The 13,023-nt window shown below is 47.7% G+C and overlaps 1 protein-coding gene across 1 annotated transcript in view; it reads right to left on the bottom strand.

The window, feature by feature from the left end:
• Positions 1 to 13,023, bottom strand: part of LOC120916793 (mucin-2-like) — a 105,978-nt gene that overhangs the window by 54,752 nt on the left and 38,203 nt on the right. The window contains exon 3 of the mRNA XM_040327729.1: positions 8,128 to 8,226. Within this exon, the coding sequence (XP_040183663.1) occupies positions 8,128 to 8,226 (99 nt within the window). The remainder of the gene's footprint in view (positions 1 to 8,127; positions 8,227 to 13,023) is intronic.

Genomic DNA, 13,023 nt, shown 5'->3' with positions numbered 1-13,023 from the left:
GAAATCGATCGGCCGGACGAATCTCCAACGGAAAAATATCCGCTAGCTGTACAGACGACCGGATTTGTCCGCTGGAACTGATCCGCGGATCAATCCCAGCGGATAGATCCGGTCGTCTGTACAAGGCCTGAGAAGGGTTTATCACCCCTGTAACATTTGTTTTGCTGTCTGTGCGCATCTGTTCAGAAGATTGCACCTCACTTTATGTCCCAATGACAAATGATTTTTTGAAAATGTGTTTTTTAGTGAAACAAGGATTGGTGATAAAGCATCAGTGGTCAGGAGACACCTCTTACAGAAGAAGATAATTTCCCTTCCTAGGGGTAGATTTCCTCTGACTTTCTGTTGTCTCCTGCAGTACATACTAGGGGCCCTAGGTGTTGGTGTTGCCACAACATTGTAAGGCCCTCACAGTTAGTCTTAGTGGGCGCTGGAACGCCCTGCTGTGAACTATTATATCAAGAATTGTAATTACATGCCATTGTTGAACAGTAGTAGAAAATTTGCCTTTGGTGCTGGCACTGGTGCCACAACACTGTAAGTCCTCACAGTTACTTTTGGTGGGCGCAGGAATGAGCCCTGCTGTTAAAAATTAGATCAAGAATTGTAATTACATGCCCCTGTTGAACAGGGGCAGAAAAATTGGGCCTTGGGCACTGGTGTTGGTGCCACAACACTGCAACCCCTCACAGATGCTCTAGTTGGAGCACAAGTAATGAGCCCTGCTGCAAAGTATTGCATCAAAATTGTAATTACACTCCCTTGTTAAACAGGGCAGAAAAAATTGGGCCTTGGCACTGGTGCTGGTGCCACAACACTGCAACCCCTCACAGATGCTCTAGTTGGAGCACAGTAATGAGCCCTGCTGCAAAGTATTGCATCAAAAATTGTAATTACACGCCCCTGTTAAACAGGGGCATAACAATCAGGCCTTAGGCACTGGTGTTGGTGCCACAACACTGCAACCCCTCACAGATACTCTAGTTGGAGCGCAGGAATGAGCCTGCTGCAAAGTATTGCATCAAAAATTGTAATTACACGCCCCTGTTAAACAGGGGAATCAAAATTAGGCCTTAGGCACTGGTGGTGGTGCCACAACACTGCAACCCCTCACAGATACTCTAGTTGGAGCGCAGTAATAGGCCCTGCTGCAAAGTATTTGCATCAAAAATTGTAATTACACGCCCCTGTTAAACAGGGGCAGACAAATTAGCTTTAGGCACTGGTGTTGGTGCCACAACACTGCAACCCCTCACAGATACTCTAGTTGGAGCGCAGTAATAAGCCCTGCTGCAAAGTATTGCAGCATTTTTATTTACATGCCCAGGGGCAGAAAAATTGAGCCTTAGCCACTGGTGGCGGTGCCCAGAACCAAAAATGTTCTTACAAGCCATCAGCATGATGATCATTGAGAAGGAAAAGGATAGTCACTCAGCATAACAGCATAGTCACTCAGCATCAGCATAGGCAGTCTTGAAGGCATCTGACATTTCCAAAAAAAATATTCAGTTACATCAGCATCATAGAAAAATCCATTGGTTACATCAGCATCAGGTGCTTGGTAGCTGGAGGTGATCCAAGCCTGATTCATTTTTATGAAGGTCAGTCGATCGACCGAGTCGGTCGACAGGCGCACCCTGTGATCTGTTACAAAGCCTGCAGCAGCACTGAATGTGCATTCTGAAAGAACGCTGGATGCAGGACAGGCCAGTAGCTCAATTGCATACCGTGCAAGCTCTGGCCAGTGATCCATCCTCAAGACCCAGTAAGCCAGAGGATTTTCGGTGGGGAAAGGTGTCCAAGTCTGATCTTGCCCCTAGGTATTCCCGCACCATGTAAAACAGACGCTGGCAATGGTTGCTGGAACCAGTCATACCTTGGGGCTGCGGACTAAAAAATTGTCTGGAACGCATCGGTCAGATGGCCACCTCTCACCGCTCCTTCTGTGACTGACCGAAGCCTCAGCAACACGTTGTCCAGGACCAGGATTTTGTAACCTCCCAGTTTCTGGGAACGCGTTGCACAGACCTTTCTGCAAGGTCTCCCGAAGATGTTTCATCTTCTGCTCCCTCTGCGCCAGCAAGATAAGGTCCGCAACCATACCCTTGTAACGTGGATCAAGGAGGGTTGCAAGCCAGTAATGATCCCTCTCCTTGATAGCACGAATACGAGGATCCTTTTCGCAGGCTTTGCAGGATCAGGGAGGCCATACAGCAGGGATATGCAATTAGCGGACCTCCAGCTGTTGCAGAACTACAAGTCTCATGAGGCATAGCAAGACACTGACAGCCACAAGCATGACACCCAGAGGCAGAGGCATGATGGGAGTTGTAGTTTTGCAACAGCTGGAGGTCCGCTAATTGCATATCCCTGCCATACAGCATAGGTTTGCTGAGGCATTCGGTGCAGAGTCCTCTGGGTCACTGAGGACGACATGATCCGCAGTCACCTCGTCCCAGCCACATACAAGTCCATGGGTTTCTTGGGACTGTAATTGATCCCTGAAGACTGCTGCTGATGCTGAGTGCTAGGCTCCACCTCCATGCTGACACCATCCTCCTCCTCCTCTTCCTCCTCTTCCTGTTTGATAAGGGGGCAAGCAGAACACTGTCTGGATAAGGGGGCTTTGAGAGAAAGGAAGTCCTCCTCTTCCTCCCTCTGTTCTGCCTCAAGTGCCCTGTCCATTATTCCACGCAGCGTGTGCTCCAACAGGTGTATAAGAGGGACAGTGTCACTGAATGCATGCACTGTCACTGCTCACCATCCTTGTGGCCTCCTCAAATGGTGACAGGACAGTACATGCATCCCTGATCATGGCCCACTGGCGTGGGGGAAAAAACCCAAGCTCCCCTAACCCTGTCCTGTTGCCATATTGGCACAGATACTCATTAATGGCCCTCTGCTGCATGTGCAGCCGCTGCAGCATGGCCAACGTAGAGTTCCACCTGGTGGCATGTCCACAGATTAGGCGGTTCTTGGGCAGGTTGTACTTCTTTTGGAGGTCTGCCAGCCGAGCACTGGCATTATATGACCATCGGAAATGCACACAGAGTTTCCTTGCCTGCTCAGGACATCCTGTAAGCCCGGGTACCTGCCGAGAACCGCTGCAACCACCAAGTTAAGGGCATGAGCAAAACAGGGAACATGGGTCTGTTGTCCCTGTTGCAGGGCGGAGAGGAGGTGTTGGTACCATTGTCGCAAACCACCATTCCTGGCTTAAGCTGGCGTGGCGTCAACCACCTCTGAGCCTGCCCCTGCAGAGCTGACAGGACCTCTGCCCCCAGTGTGGCTCCTGTCCCCAAGCACACCAGCTCATGCACCGCATGGCATCTCTTTGCCTGCGTACCTGCGTAGCCTCTTGAACGCCTATGGAGCACCGCTGGTTCCGAGGACACATCAGCACAGGAAGAGGCCACAGAGGAGAGAAGAATAGGGGGTGGTGGAGAGAGGTGTGTCACAACCAGTAGTTGCCATTTTGGAGGTGTGGTGGCGGAACAACCTCCAACACTACTGTACCTTGTCCTGCATCTTTCCCAGCTGCCAGCAGAGTCACCAATGCGCCGTGAAAGATAGGTAACGTCCCTGTCCATGCCTGCTGGACCATGAGTCAGCGGTAATATGCACCTTACCACTGACTGCCCCTTTCAGTGAGGCATGGACATTGCCTTCCACATGCCGGTAGAGAGCCGGAATCGCCTTTCGTGAGAAAAAGTGGCATTTAAGAACTTGCCACTGAGGTAACGCACATTCCACAAACTCACGGAAGGGGCAGAATCTACCAACTGAAAAGGCCGCAGTGGAAGTGCTAGCAATTTAGCTAAGCTAGCATTCAACCGCTGGGTATGTGGATGTTGGGAGAGAACTTCTTTTGGCGCTGCAGCAGCTGGGGCAGGGAAATTTTGCCTGGTACAATCTGACGTTGGTGTACCTATAGTAGATTGCCCGCAAGTACTTGGCTGTGACACACCTAATTCTACACCTTCAGTCCTATCAGTGCAGGCTTCAGAGAGACTGAGGGTATAGTGGCGATGGAGATCCCAGCTGATGAGGAGCAAGGAGAGGTCCGCTTTGTTCTTTGGTGTGGGTCTTTGAGGTACGCTTGGCAACGAACTGCATGGCAGGTCGACATATGTCTGGTCAAGCATGTGGTGCCCAAGCGGGTGATGTTTGGGCCATGCGAGATACGCTTGAGACATATGTTGCAAATAGCAGCGGTGCGATCTGATGCTCAAAAAAGGCCCACACCAAAGGACTTTTGTAATAAAGCTGAGAGACAGCAGCACCCTGCACATGCGGAGCTCTTCGTTGTGATACAGTTGGTGTGCTGCCCTTAAGCTGGCCCCTGGAGGGCATCCTGCCTCATTGGAGATGTGCCTCCTGCTCTCTCCTATCAGGCACCCACATGGAGTCAGTGATCTCATCATCCCCTCCCTCCTCATCACTGTAGAAAACCTGTGCTGTATGCTGCAGCTGCGGGAACATGACTGCCAGATTGCTGTCCTTCTTGGGTACCCCCTCTCTCTGGGCTCACGTTACTGCCTTCCTCTAGTTGTGTACCATCATCGGAGCCTTCAAAATGCTGCGCATCCTCCTGCAGCATGTACCCAACACTATGGTCAAACAGTTCGGGGGACTCCTCAAGAGGACATGGTAGGGCTAGGGAAGGAGGCGTTGGCAGCTGCTTTGCCAGACAAAGTACCCTGAGCCTGGGTGAGAGAGGATGAGGAGGATGAGGATGGCTTGGTCGTCCACACTACCAAGTCTTCGGCATGTTGCGGCCCAACGCGGCCAGCTGCTGAAAAAAAGACGAGCGTGTCCCACGGCCACGTGCTGATGAGGATGCACCATGTCCACGACCAGCACTGTTGCCTATAGATGCAGAGCCTGCTTGCCCTCTTTTATCGGCTTGTGACTCTCTGCCTTTCCTTGTTGTCCTTCCAGACATACTAATGGCCTGCAGGAGATGTAGCTGAACAATACTGACAATACCTGTTGATCCCTGCCTGTGTATTAATATGAGCCTGTAGGAATTAATATGAGAACACCAGCTTTACGTAGATTAAGTTGCACACTGTGCAGAGGACACAGACAGTACACACACCATGTAGATTTAGGTGCACACTGTACAGAGGATACAGACAGTACACCACGTGAAAGTACTTGCAGAATGATCCCTGCCTGTGTATTAATATGAGCAGATCCCTGCCTCTAATATAAGAAACACCAGCTTTACGTAGCTTTAGGTGCACACTGTACAGAGGACACAAACAGTACACCACGTGAAAGTACTTGCAGCTAGCACAATCACCTGCCTGCCTGTCAGTATATTAGGAAGAGCGGATCTAGCTAAACTCAATGCAGTGTACAAATATATATACACAACACCTGGGATGCATATATATCCTCTACACACTTTAACTCTGACTAGCATGCCTGTCTGCCTGCTCTATCTAACTGCAAATAAATTACACTCTCTCTCTCTGTCTCTCTCGTCTCTGTAAACCACCGCAACAAACTACACAAGGCTGCCAGGGAGGTGGCCTATTATAGTGTGGGGCTGTACTAAACCCCCTGAGCCATAATTGGCCAAAGCCAGGGTGGCTTTGGCCAATTATGGCTCTCCGTTTTTTTGCAAGCTGTGATTGGCCAAGCATGCGGGTCATAGTGCATGCTTGGCCAATCATCTGCCAGCAATGCCAGCAATGCACTGCAATGCACTGCAATCCCCTTGTTCATAGCAAGTTGGTCATCCCATAATTCCCATCCCCATTCAAGTTATCAACCCCTAACAAAACATTTTAAAACAGGCCAAGGACTGTTTTCTGCATTGGAATGTATGAAGGAAATGCTGTGTGACTGACTGTGCAGCTGTGGGGACCCAGGACATTGGCGACTCCTACGGGGGAAGTGCTACATGGGATTCATCAATACTTTATGAAAGTTACATTTTTAACTAGAGTTGAGCGGACACCTTGATGTTCAGGTTCGGGTCCGAACCCGAACTCCGAACCCCATTGTAGTAAAAAAAAAAAACATTGTAGAAAAAAAAATTCGCGGAGGTCCCCGCAAATTCAATAACCATACCCTTTAGGTCTGGTATGGATATTAAGGGAACCCCGCCGTCAATTTAAAAAAAAAATGACGTGCGGTTCCCCTAAGTATCCATAACCAGACCCTTCAGGTCTGGTATGGATATTAAGGGGAACCCCGCCGTCAATTTAAAAAAAAAATTACGTGCGTTTCCCCCCCTAAATATCCATAACCAGACCCGTTATCCGAGCACGTTGACCTGGCCGGCCGCAGAAAAGAGGGGGGGACAGAGTGCCTCCCCCCCTCTCCTGAACCGCACCAGGCCACATGCCCTCAACATGGGGAGGTTGTCCCCATGTTGATGGGACAAGGGTCTCATCCCCACAATCCTTGCCCGGTGGTTGTGGGGGTATGCGGGGAGGCACCCCCAGATCCTGACTCCCCCCTGTGTGAAATGGTAATGGGGTACACTGTACCCCTACCATTTCACGAAGGAAGTGTAAAGTCTTGTAAAAAAAAAAAAAAACACACCACCGTAGAATAAAGTCCTTTATTAGTAAAAAAAAAAAAAGAAAAAAACTCCAGCGGTGATAATTCACCATCGTTCCGGCTTCCTGCTTCAACGTTGTCCTGATCCAGCGACGGCTGCGGGTGATCTCCAGCGATGAGAAGATCCAGTGATGGTGATCTCCGCTCCAGCGATGAGAAGATCCATTCATCCGGAGCGCAGCATCCCCGACCTCCTCTCACCGCTGGACACAGCCAGCGAATGACGCGCTGAAGCTGTGACATTACTATAGAGGAGGCAGGGCCACCCGTCACGTGACCCCGCACCCTCTGACGTACCCTCTGCTACGTCACTGGGTAAGCCCCGTCTTCCCTCTTCCTGGGCTTCCCAGTGACGTAGCAGAGGGTACGTCAGAGGGTGCGGGGTCACGTGACAGGTGGCCCTGCCTCCTCTATATAAGTAATGTCACAGCTCCAGCGTGTCATTCGCTGGGCTGTGTCCAGCGGTGAGAGGTGTCGGGGATGCTGCGCTCCGGATGAATGGATCTTCTCATCGCTGGAGCGGAGATCACCCGTCGCTGGATCTTCTCATCGCTGGAGATCACCCGTAGCCGTCGCTGGATCAGGACAACGTTGAAGCAGGAAGCCGGGAACGAGTGGATTATCACCGCTGGAGTTTTTTTTTTTTTTATTAATAAAGGACTTTATTCTACCGTGTGTGTGTGTGTTTTTTTTTTTTACAAGACTTTACACTTCCTTCGTGAAATGGTAGGGGTACCCCATTACTATTTCACACAAGGGGTCTTCCAGATTCTGATAAGCCTCCCGCCCACATACCCCCACAACCACCGGGCAAGGGTTGTGGGGATGAGACCCTTGTCCCCATCAACATGGGGACATCCTCCCCATGTTGAGGGCATGTGGCCTGGTGCGGTTCAGGAGAGGGGGGGGGCCGCACTCTGTCCCCCCCTCTTTTCTGCGGCCGGCCAGGTCAACGTGTTTGGATAACGGGTCTGGTTATGGACATTTAAGGGGAACCGCACGTCATTTAATTTTTTTAATTGACGGCGGGGTTCCCCTTAATATCCATACCAGACCTGAAGGGTCTGGTTATGGATATTTAGGGGGAACCGCACGTCATTTTTTTTTTAATTGACGGCGGGGGTTCCCCTTAATATCTATACCAGACCTAAAGGGTCTGGTTATTGAATTTGCGGGGACCTCCGCGCATTTTTTTTTCCCGAACTCCGATCCCGGACCCAAACTTTTTCCAATTATTCGGGTCCGGGTTCGGGAAAAACCCAAAGGTCCGTACCGAACCCGAACTTTACAGTTCGGGTTCGCTCAACCCTATTTTTAACCACAGGTGCATTCATAGTCATTTGTAAAATAATTGGCATTTGCACATTGCTAACTATAGTAAAGATCATTAGGTTAAACTATTTACTTGCAGCACCATTTTGCCTTTGAATTTTGGATATAATATCTCTTTATCTTTGCAGCACTATGATACATATAGACATTTTTTCCAAGGGTCGCTGCAAAAAATTAATAAAAATAATTATTATTATATATTCACTGGTGACTTACCATCAGGAGAATGACAGTTCCATTTGCAGAAATAACCACGCACTGAGTTTGTTTGCATCTTCCACAACACTGACCTGGATCTTTCACAAACTCCTGACCCTGTTAGCAGGACAATACATTTGTTAATGTTATAGAATCTCTGAAACTAGCAGCATTACAGATGAAATTTAAAGTGTATCTAAATCCAAGTCCTTAGATGCCGTGACTGCATTTGTTTTCTTTTTTTCAGACTTTTCTTCCTTTATTTTTACCTGGTGATCCATCCAGTAAGGTCTCACTCACATTGGTGTAAAAATCTGTACACCTGTACAAAGGGGTCATCTTCAGCCACCTGGAATGCAGAGGTGTTCTATACATCATGTGTGTGGAGTGTGGAGGTTCATACAAGTCTGTGCAATCGGCTGCCTATCATCAATTTCATCAGGCTGCCTGCACACCCTTGACGGAACACCTGTGCAACCTGGGCAACTGAAGATGGCCCTAACCATGGGCATTGCAGATCAGTATGCTCATCTATATGAGGCTTAACACAATTCTTATCCCACAATGCTCACAAATGTATTGAAGAGCAGCGTCACCAAAGGACAAATGTATGTTAGGACAACAGAACACTTCCCTCTTTCCTTATCTTCATAACATTGAAGGGAGGGGGTGTAGTGTACAGAAGATACTGCGGCTGTGAAAGCGGATAACATTGTTTGAGATTTCATATTAGTGCACTGCAATTTCCAAGAACTCTGGGTTTCTATCAGGATCAACAGGTATTTTTACTATACTTGAAGAAAATGTACTCTGCCTGGAAAAAAAGAAAACAAATGCAGCCACCACGTCCAAGGTCTAGAAAGTTGCAATAATTCAACGTTTTGTTCTTGGGTTTAGATACAGTTTTATTCCTAATTAATCATAACATTTATTTAGATGTAGTCATGTGCAATTGTCATACATTTAGGCTAAACCTACACACTCTTAGGTAGATTCACAAAGAGTTAGGCCGGCTTATCTACAGATAAGCCGACCTAACTCTGAATCTAAGCCGGCCTATGTTTAAGTGTATTCTCAAACAGAGATACACTTAAACATATCTAAGATAGGCTGGCTTGCGCCGTTCTATCTTAGGTTGCAATATTTCTTTTGGCCGCTAGATGGCGCTTCCATTGCGGCCGGCCTAGATTATGTAAATGAGGGGATACGCCGATTCCCGACGATTTACGAGCGTACGCCGGCCCTACACCGCCGAGTTACGTCGTTTCCGTACACGATATGCCGCCTAAAATTATTCCACCTATGAGGTGGAATAACAATGTTAAGTATTACCGCCGTTCCCGCCGCGAGGTTCGAATTTTTTACGTTGTTTGCGCAAGTCGTCCGCGATCAGGATTTACGTCATTTCGTACGCGTCGAAATCAATAGGCCCATACGGCCTACTTAGGCCGCAATGCGCACTGGGAAATGTAGTCGCCCGGCGCATGCGCAGTGTAAAAAACGTCAAAAAACGTGAGGTCAAAGCCTCATTTCAATACTACACGCCCCCCTCCCAGTCATTTGAATCAGGCGCGCTTACGCCCGCTCGTTTTAGGCCACGCCGCCGAAAATTTGAAGGTAAGTGGTTTGAGAATCACTACTAGCCTAAAAAGAGTAGGCTAGGCCGTCCTAATTTTAGGCGCCCCTACGTGAATCTACCCCTAGAATGCTATTCAGGAAACCCAGTTTCAGGGTGTCACTCAAAAGCACTGCAGCTGCAATTTGCAGTGGGTGTCAATGTTAACGACAGCCCAAATGCTGGTCCCTGCACTAGATCACATGGTACAAATGTACCATGCGATCCAGTTGCTGTTTGTGTGATGCAGAGCGATTTGAGCCCATTAAAATCAATAGGCTCAAATTGCCCCGCACTGAATCACTCATCATTCAAAGTGTGAACTGAGCCTTAGATACCATTTGTCATAGAACCAAAAATGTCACGTACCAACACACCCCACACAACTGACACATTTAAAATAGGCATACAGTACCAGGAGCATCCCCACAGTGCTTCAGAGGATGTGGTCAGATTGGCACTGCCTATCCTATATGGTGGGCGTGCCCCAAAGTTAGAAGGTTTTGGATTAGAGTATATCATTTTCTCTACTCGCTCACCCAGATTAATCTGCAGAAATCAGCAAAGCAAGCGTTACTGGGGGGCAGAGTGGTTGAGGCCTCGAGATCATGTAGGCTGCTCCTAACATTTGTATTCATTTCTGCAAAGATAACAATAGCTAGAAATTGGAGGTCTGCAGCTCTCCCATTCGAACAGTTTAAAGGTAAACTCACATGGTTGATGTTGAACGAAAGGTTAACGGCATTAACGCAGGATAAGATGAAAGTATTTCAAAGAGTGTGGGACCCATGGATTGCATACCTAACAAACGATCCCAAGAGGATCACGACCTAGTTTATCTGTAGTGGATGGACTGGGATGCTGAGCTGGGGCTCCTTTGTCGTCCCCCCCTTCTCTTTTCTCTGTTCCTCTCCATTCTTTTCTCTGCCTTTCTTTGACTTTCATTTGATCGCTTTGCTCTTTTTATATATTTCACTATCTATATTTGGTATGATTTAGTATGATCGTTGTTAGTTTGAGCTGACAGGTTTGGGGTCTGTGCGGCCTGGGGGCCATGCTCCCCCCCTTTTTATTTGGTTGGGTGGGGGGGTGGCCTTTGGGGGCAGGCGGGCCTCCTGCGGGAACTGAGGCTTTTAGTGAGATGTTGGTCTTAGCAGTAATAGGCCAGATTAAGCCCTATTAGCTCATTGATGGGCTCTGGCCCGATTTTGCATTTGTTTACTGCACTTTACAGGACTGTGATGTCATGTTCCCACTGTGTTGGAGCCCTGGTTCACACTGGGTACAATTTGGTACGATTTGAGATGCGATTTGACATGTCAAATCGCATCTCAAATCGGCGGCATTTTCCTTGGAAGGAATAAGTTCAGGACCTATCGGTGGCATGGGTCCTGATGGTTGGATTTTAGCTAACGGAGGTTTAGCTGAAATGTGCTGGTAACGGGTGCACTGCGGTCAGTGGTTGTCTCCTAGCCAGCCTGTCGGCTTGAGGCCTATAATCATATGAGAGGTACAGCAGTGCAATATTTTACCAGATGGTTATGGAGGTTCCCGCAAAGACCAACGCTAGGATTTTGATATTATTTTGAAAATATATTTGTTTAATAAATAAGGCTGCTACGGCCTATGTTTTAACCCAATTTTCGTGTGGTCTCGTTAATATAGGATTATGGGTAAGAAGTTGGAGCAAACAGGGGGTAAGCAGTAAGTACATCTGTTATACATTAGTCATGACAGATGCTACTTACCAGTGTTACAATTGCCATATTTAGGTTGCAATGGGGCAGATCCACAGAGCGAGTACGCCGGCGTATCTACTGATATGCCGGTGTACTTTCAAATTATCCGCGTCGTATCTTTGGTTTGAATCCTCAAACCAAGATACGACTGCACCTGGGTTAGATCCGACAGGCGTATGGCTACGTACGCCTTCAGGTTTTAGATGCAATACTTTGGCGTCCGCTGGGTGGAGTTCTCGTCGTTTTCCGCGTCGAGTATGCAAATTATCTTTTTTTCGACGATCAACGTCGCATTCTCTTACGTCGTCTCTAGTCGGCTTTTTCCGGCGTATAGTTAAAGCTGGTGTTTTGCGGCATATAGTTAAACTTGCCATGTTAAGTATGGCCGTCGTTCCCGCGTTTATTTTGGAAAAATATTTTTTGCGTAAGTCGTTCGTGAATCGGGATGGATGTAATTCACATCTATGTTAAAAAATATGATGTCCTTGCGACGTCATTTAGCGCAATGCACGGCGGGAAATTTAGGGACGGCGCATGCGCAGTTCTTTCGGCACGGGGACGCGCTTCATTTAAATGAAACATGCCCCCTACTCGCCGATTTAATTTAGGCGCCTTTACGCCGCGAGAGATGGACTACGCCGCCGTAACTTACGGCGCAATTTTTTTGTGGATTCGCACTTTAAAAAGTAAGTTACAGCGGCGTAGCGTATCTCCCATACGCTGCGCCAGTGCAGATCTCTGTGGATCTGCCCCAATATGTTTAAAACAGTGGAATTTAGTCATGATTAACATAATAAAAAACAGGCAGGTTTTCATTGACATTCCAATAGGCAAAATTTAAAACTATTATTCATAACCCACAACTCATCAAATGTGCATTTTTATTCAGCAACTTGTCCCTTTTAAAAATGCTCTTAAACTATGTCTCTGGCACAAAGCATGATGAGGATATTTACAATGAAATAGAGGCTTGACAATTTGGTTTTGTTTAACTGCTTGCCGAGCAGCCACCGTAGCTATACGTCGGAGGCGCGCGCCCCCGCTAGCCCCCGACTCCCGTGTGCGTGCCTGGCAGGCGCGATCGCCGCCGGGCACACGCGATCGCTCGTTACAGAGTGAGGACCGGGAGCTGAACAGAAGATCAGTCATTTCCCCATGTCAGTCCACCCCCCCTACAGTTAGAACACACCCATGGAACATACTTAACCCCTTCCCCACCCCCTAGTGTTAACCCCTTCACTGCCAGTGGCATTTTTATAGTAATCCAATGCATTTTTATAGCACTAATCGCTATAAAAATGCCTATGGTCCCAAAAATATGTCAAAAGTGTCCAAAGTGTCCGCCATAATGTCGCAGTACCGGAAAATAAATCGCTGATCGCCATCATTACTAGTAAACGCTATAACTTTTGCGCAAACCAATCAATAAACGCTTATTGCGATTTTTTTTTTACAAAAAATATGTAGAAGAATACGTATCGGCCTAAACTGAGGAAAAAAAATGTTTTTTATATATTTTTGGGGAATATTTATTATAGCAAAAAGTAAAAAATATTAATT

Source organism: Rana temporaria, chromosome 11, assembly GCF_905171775.1.
Source record: "Rana temporaria chromosome 11, aRanTem1.1, whole genome shotgun sequence".
NCBI lineage: Eukaryota > Metazoa > Chordata > Amphibia > Anura > Ranidae > Rana > Rana temporaria.
The sequence above is the reverse complement of the archived record's forward strand: the minus strand, read 5'-3'. Positions and strand labels throughout refer to the sequence as shown.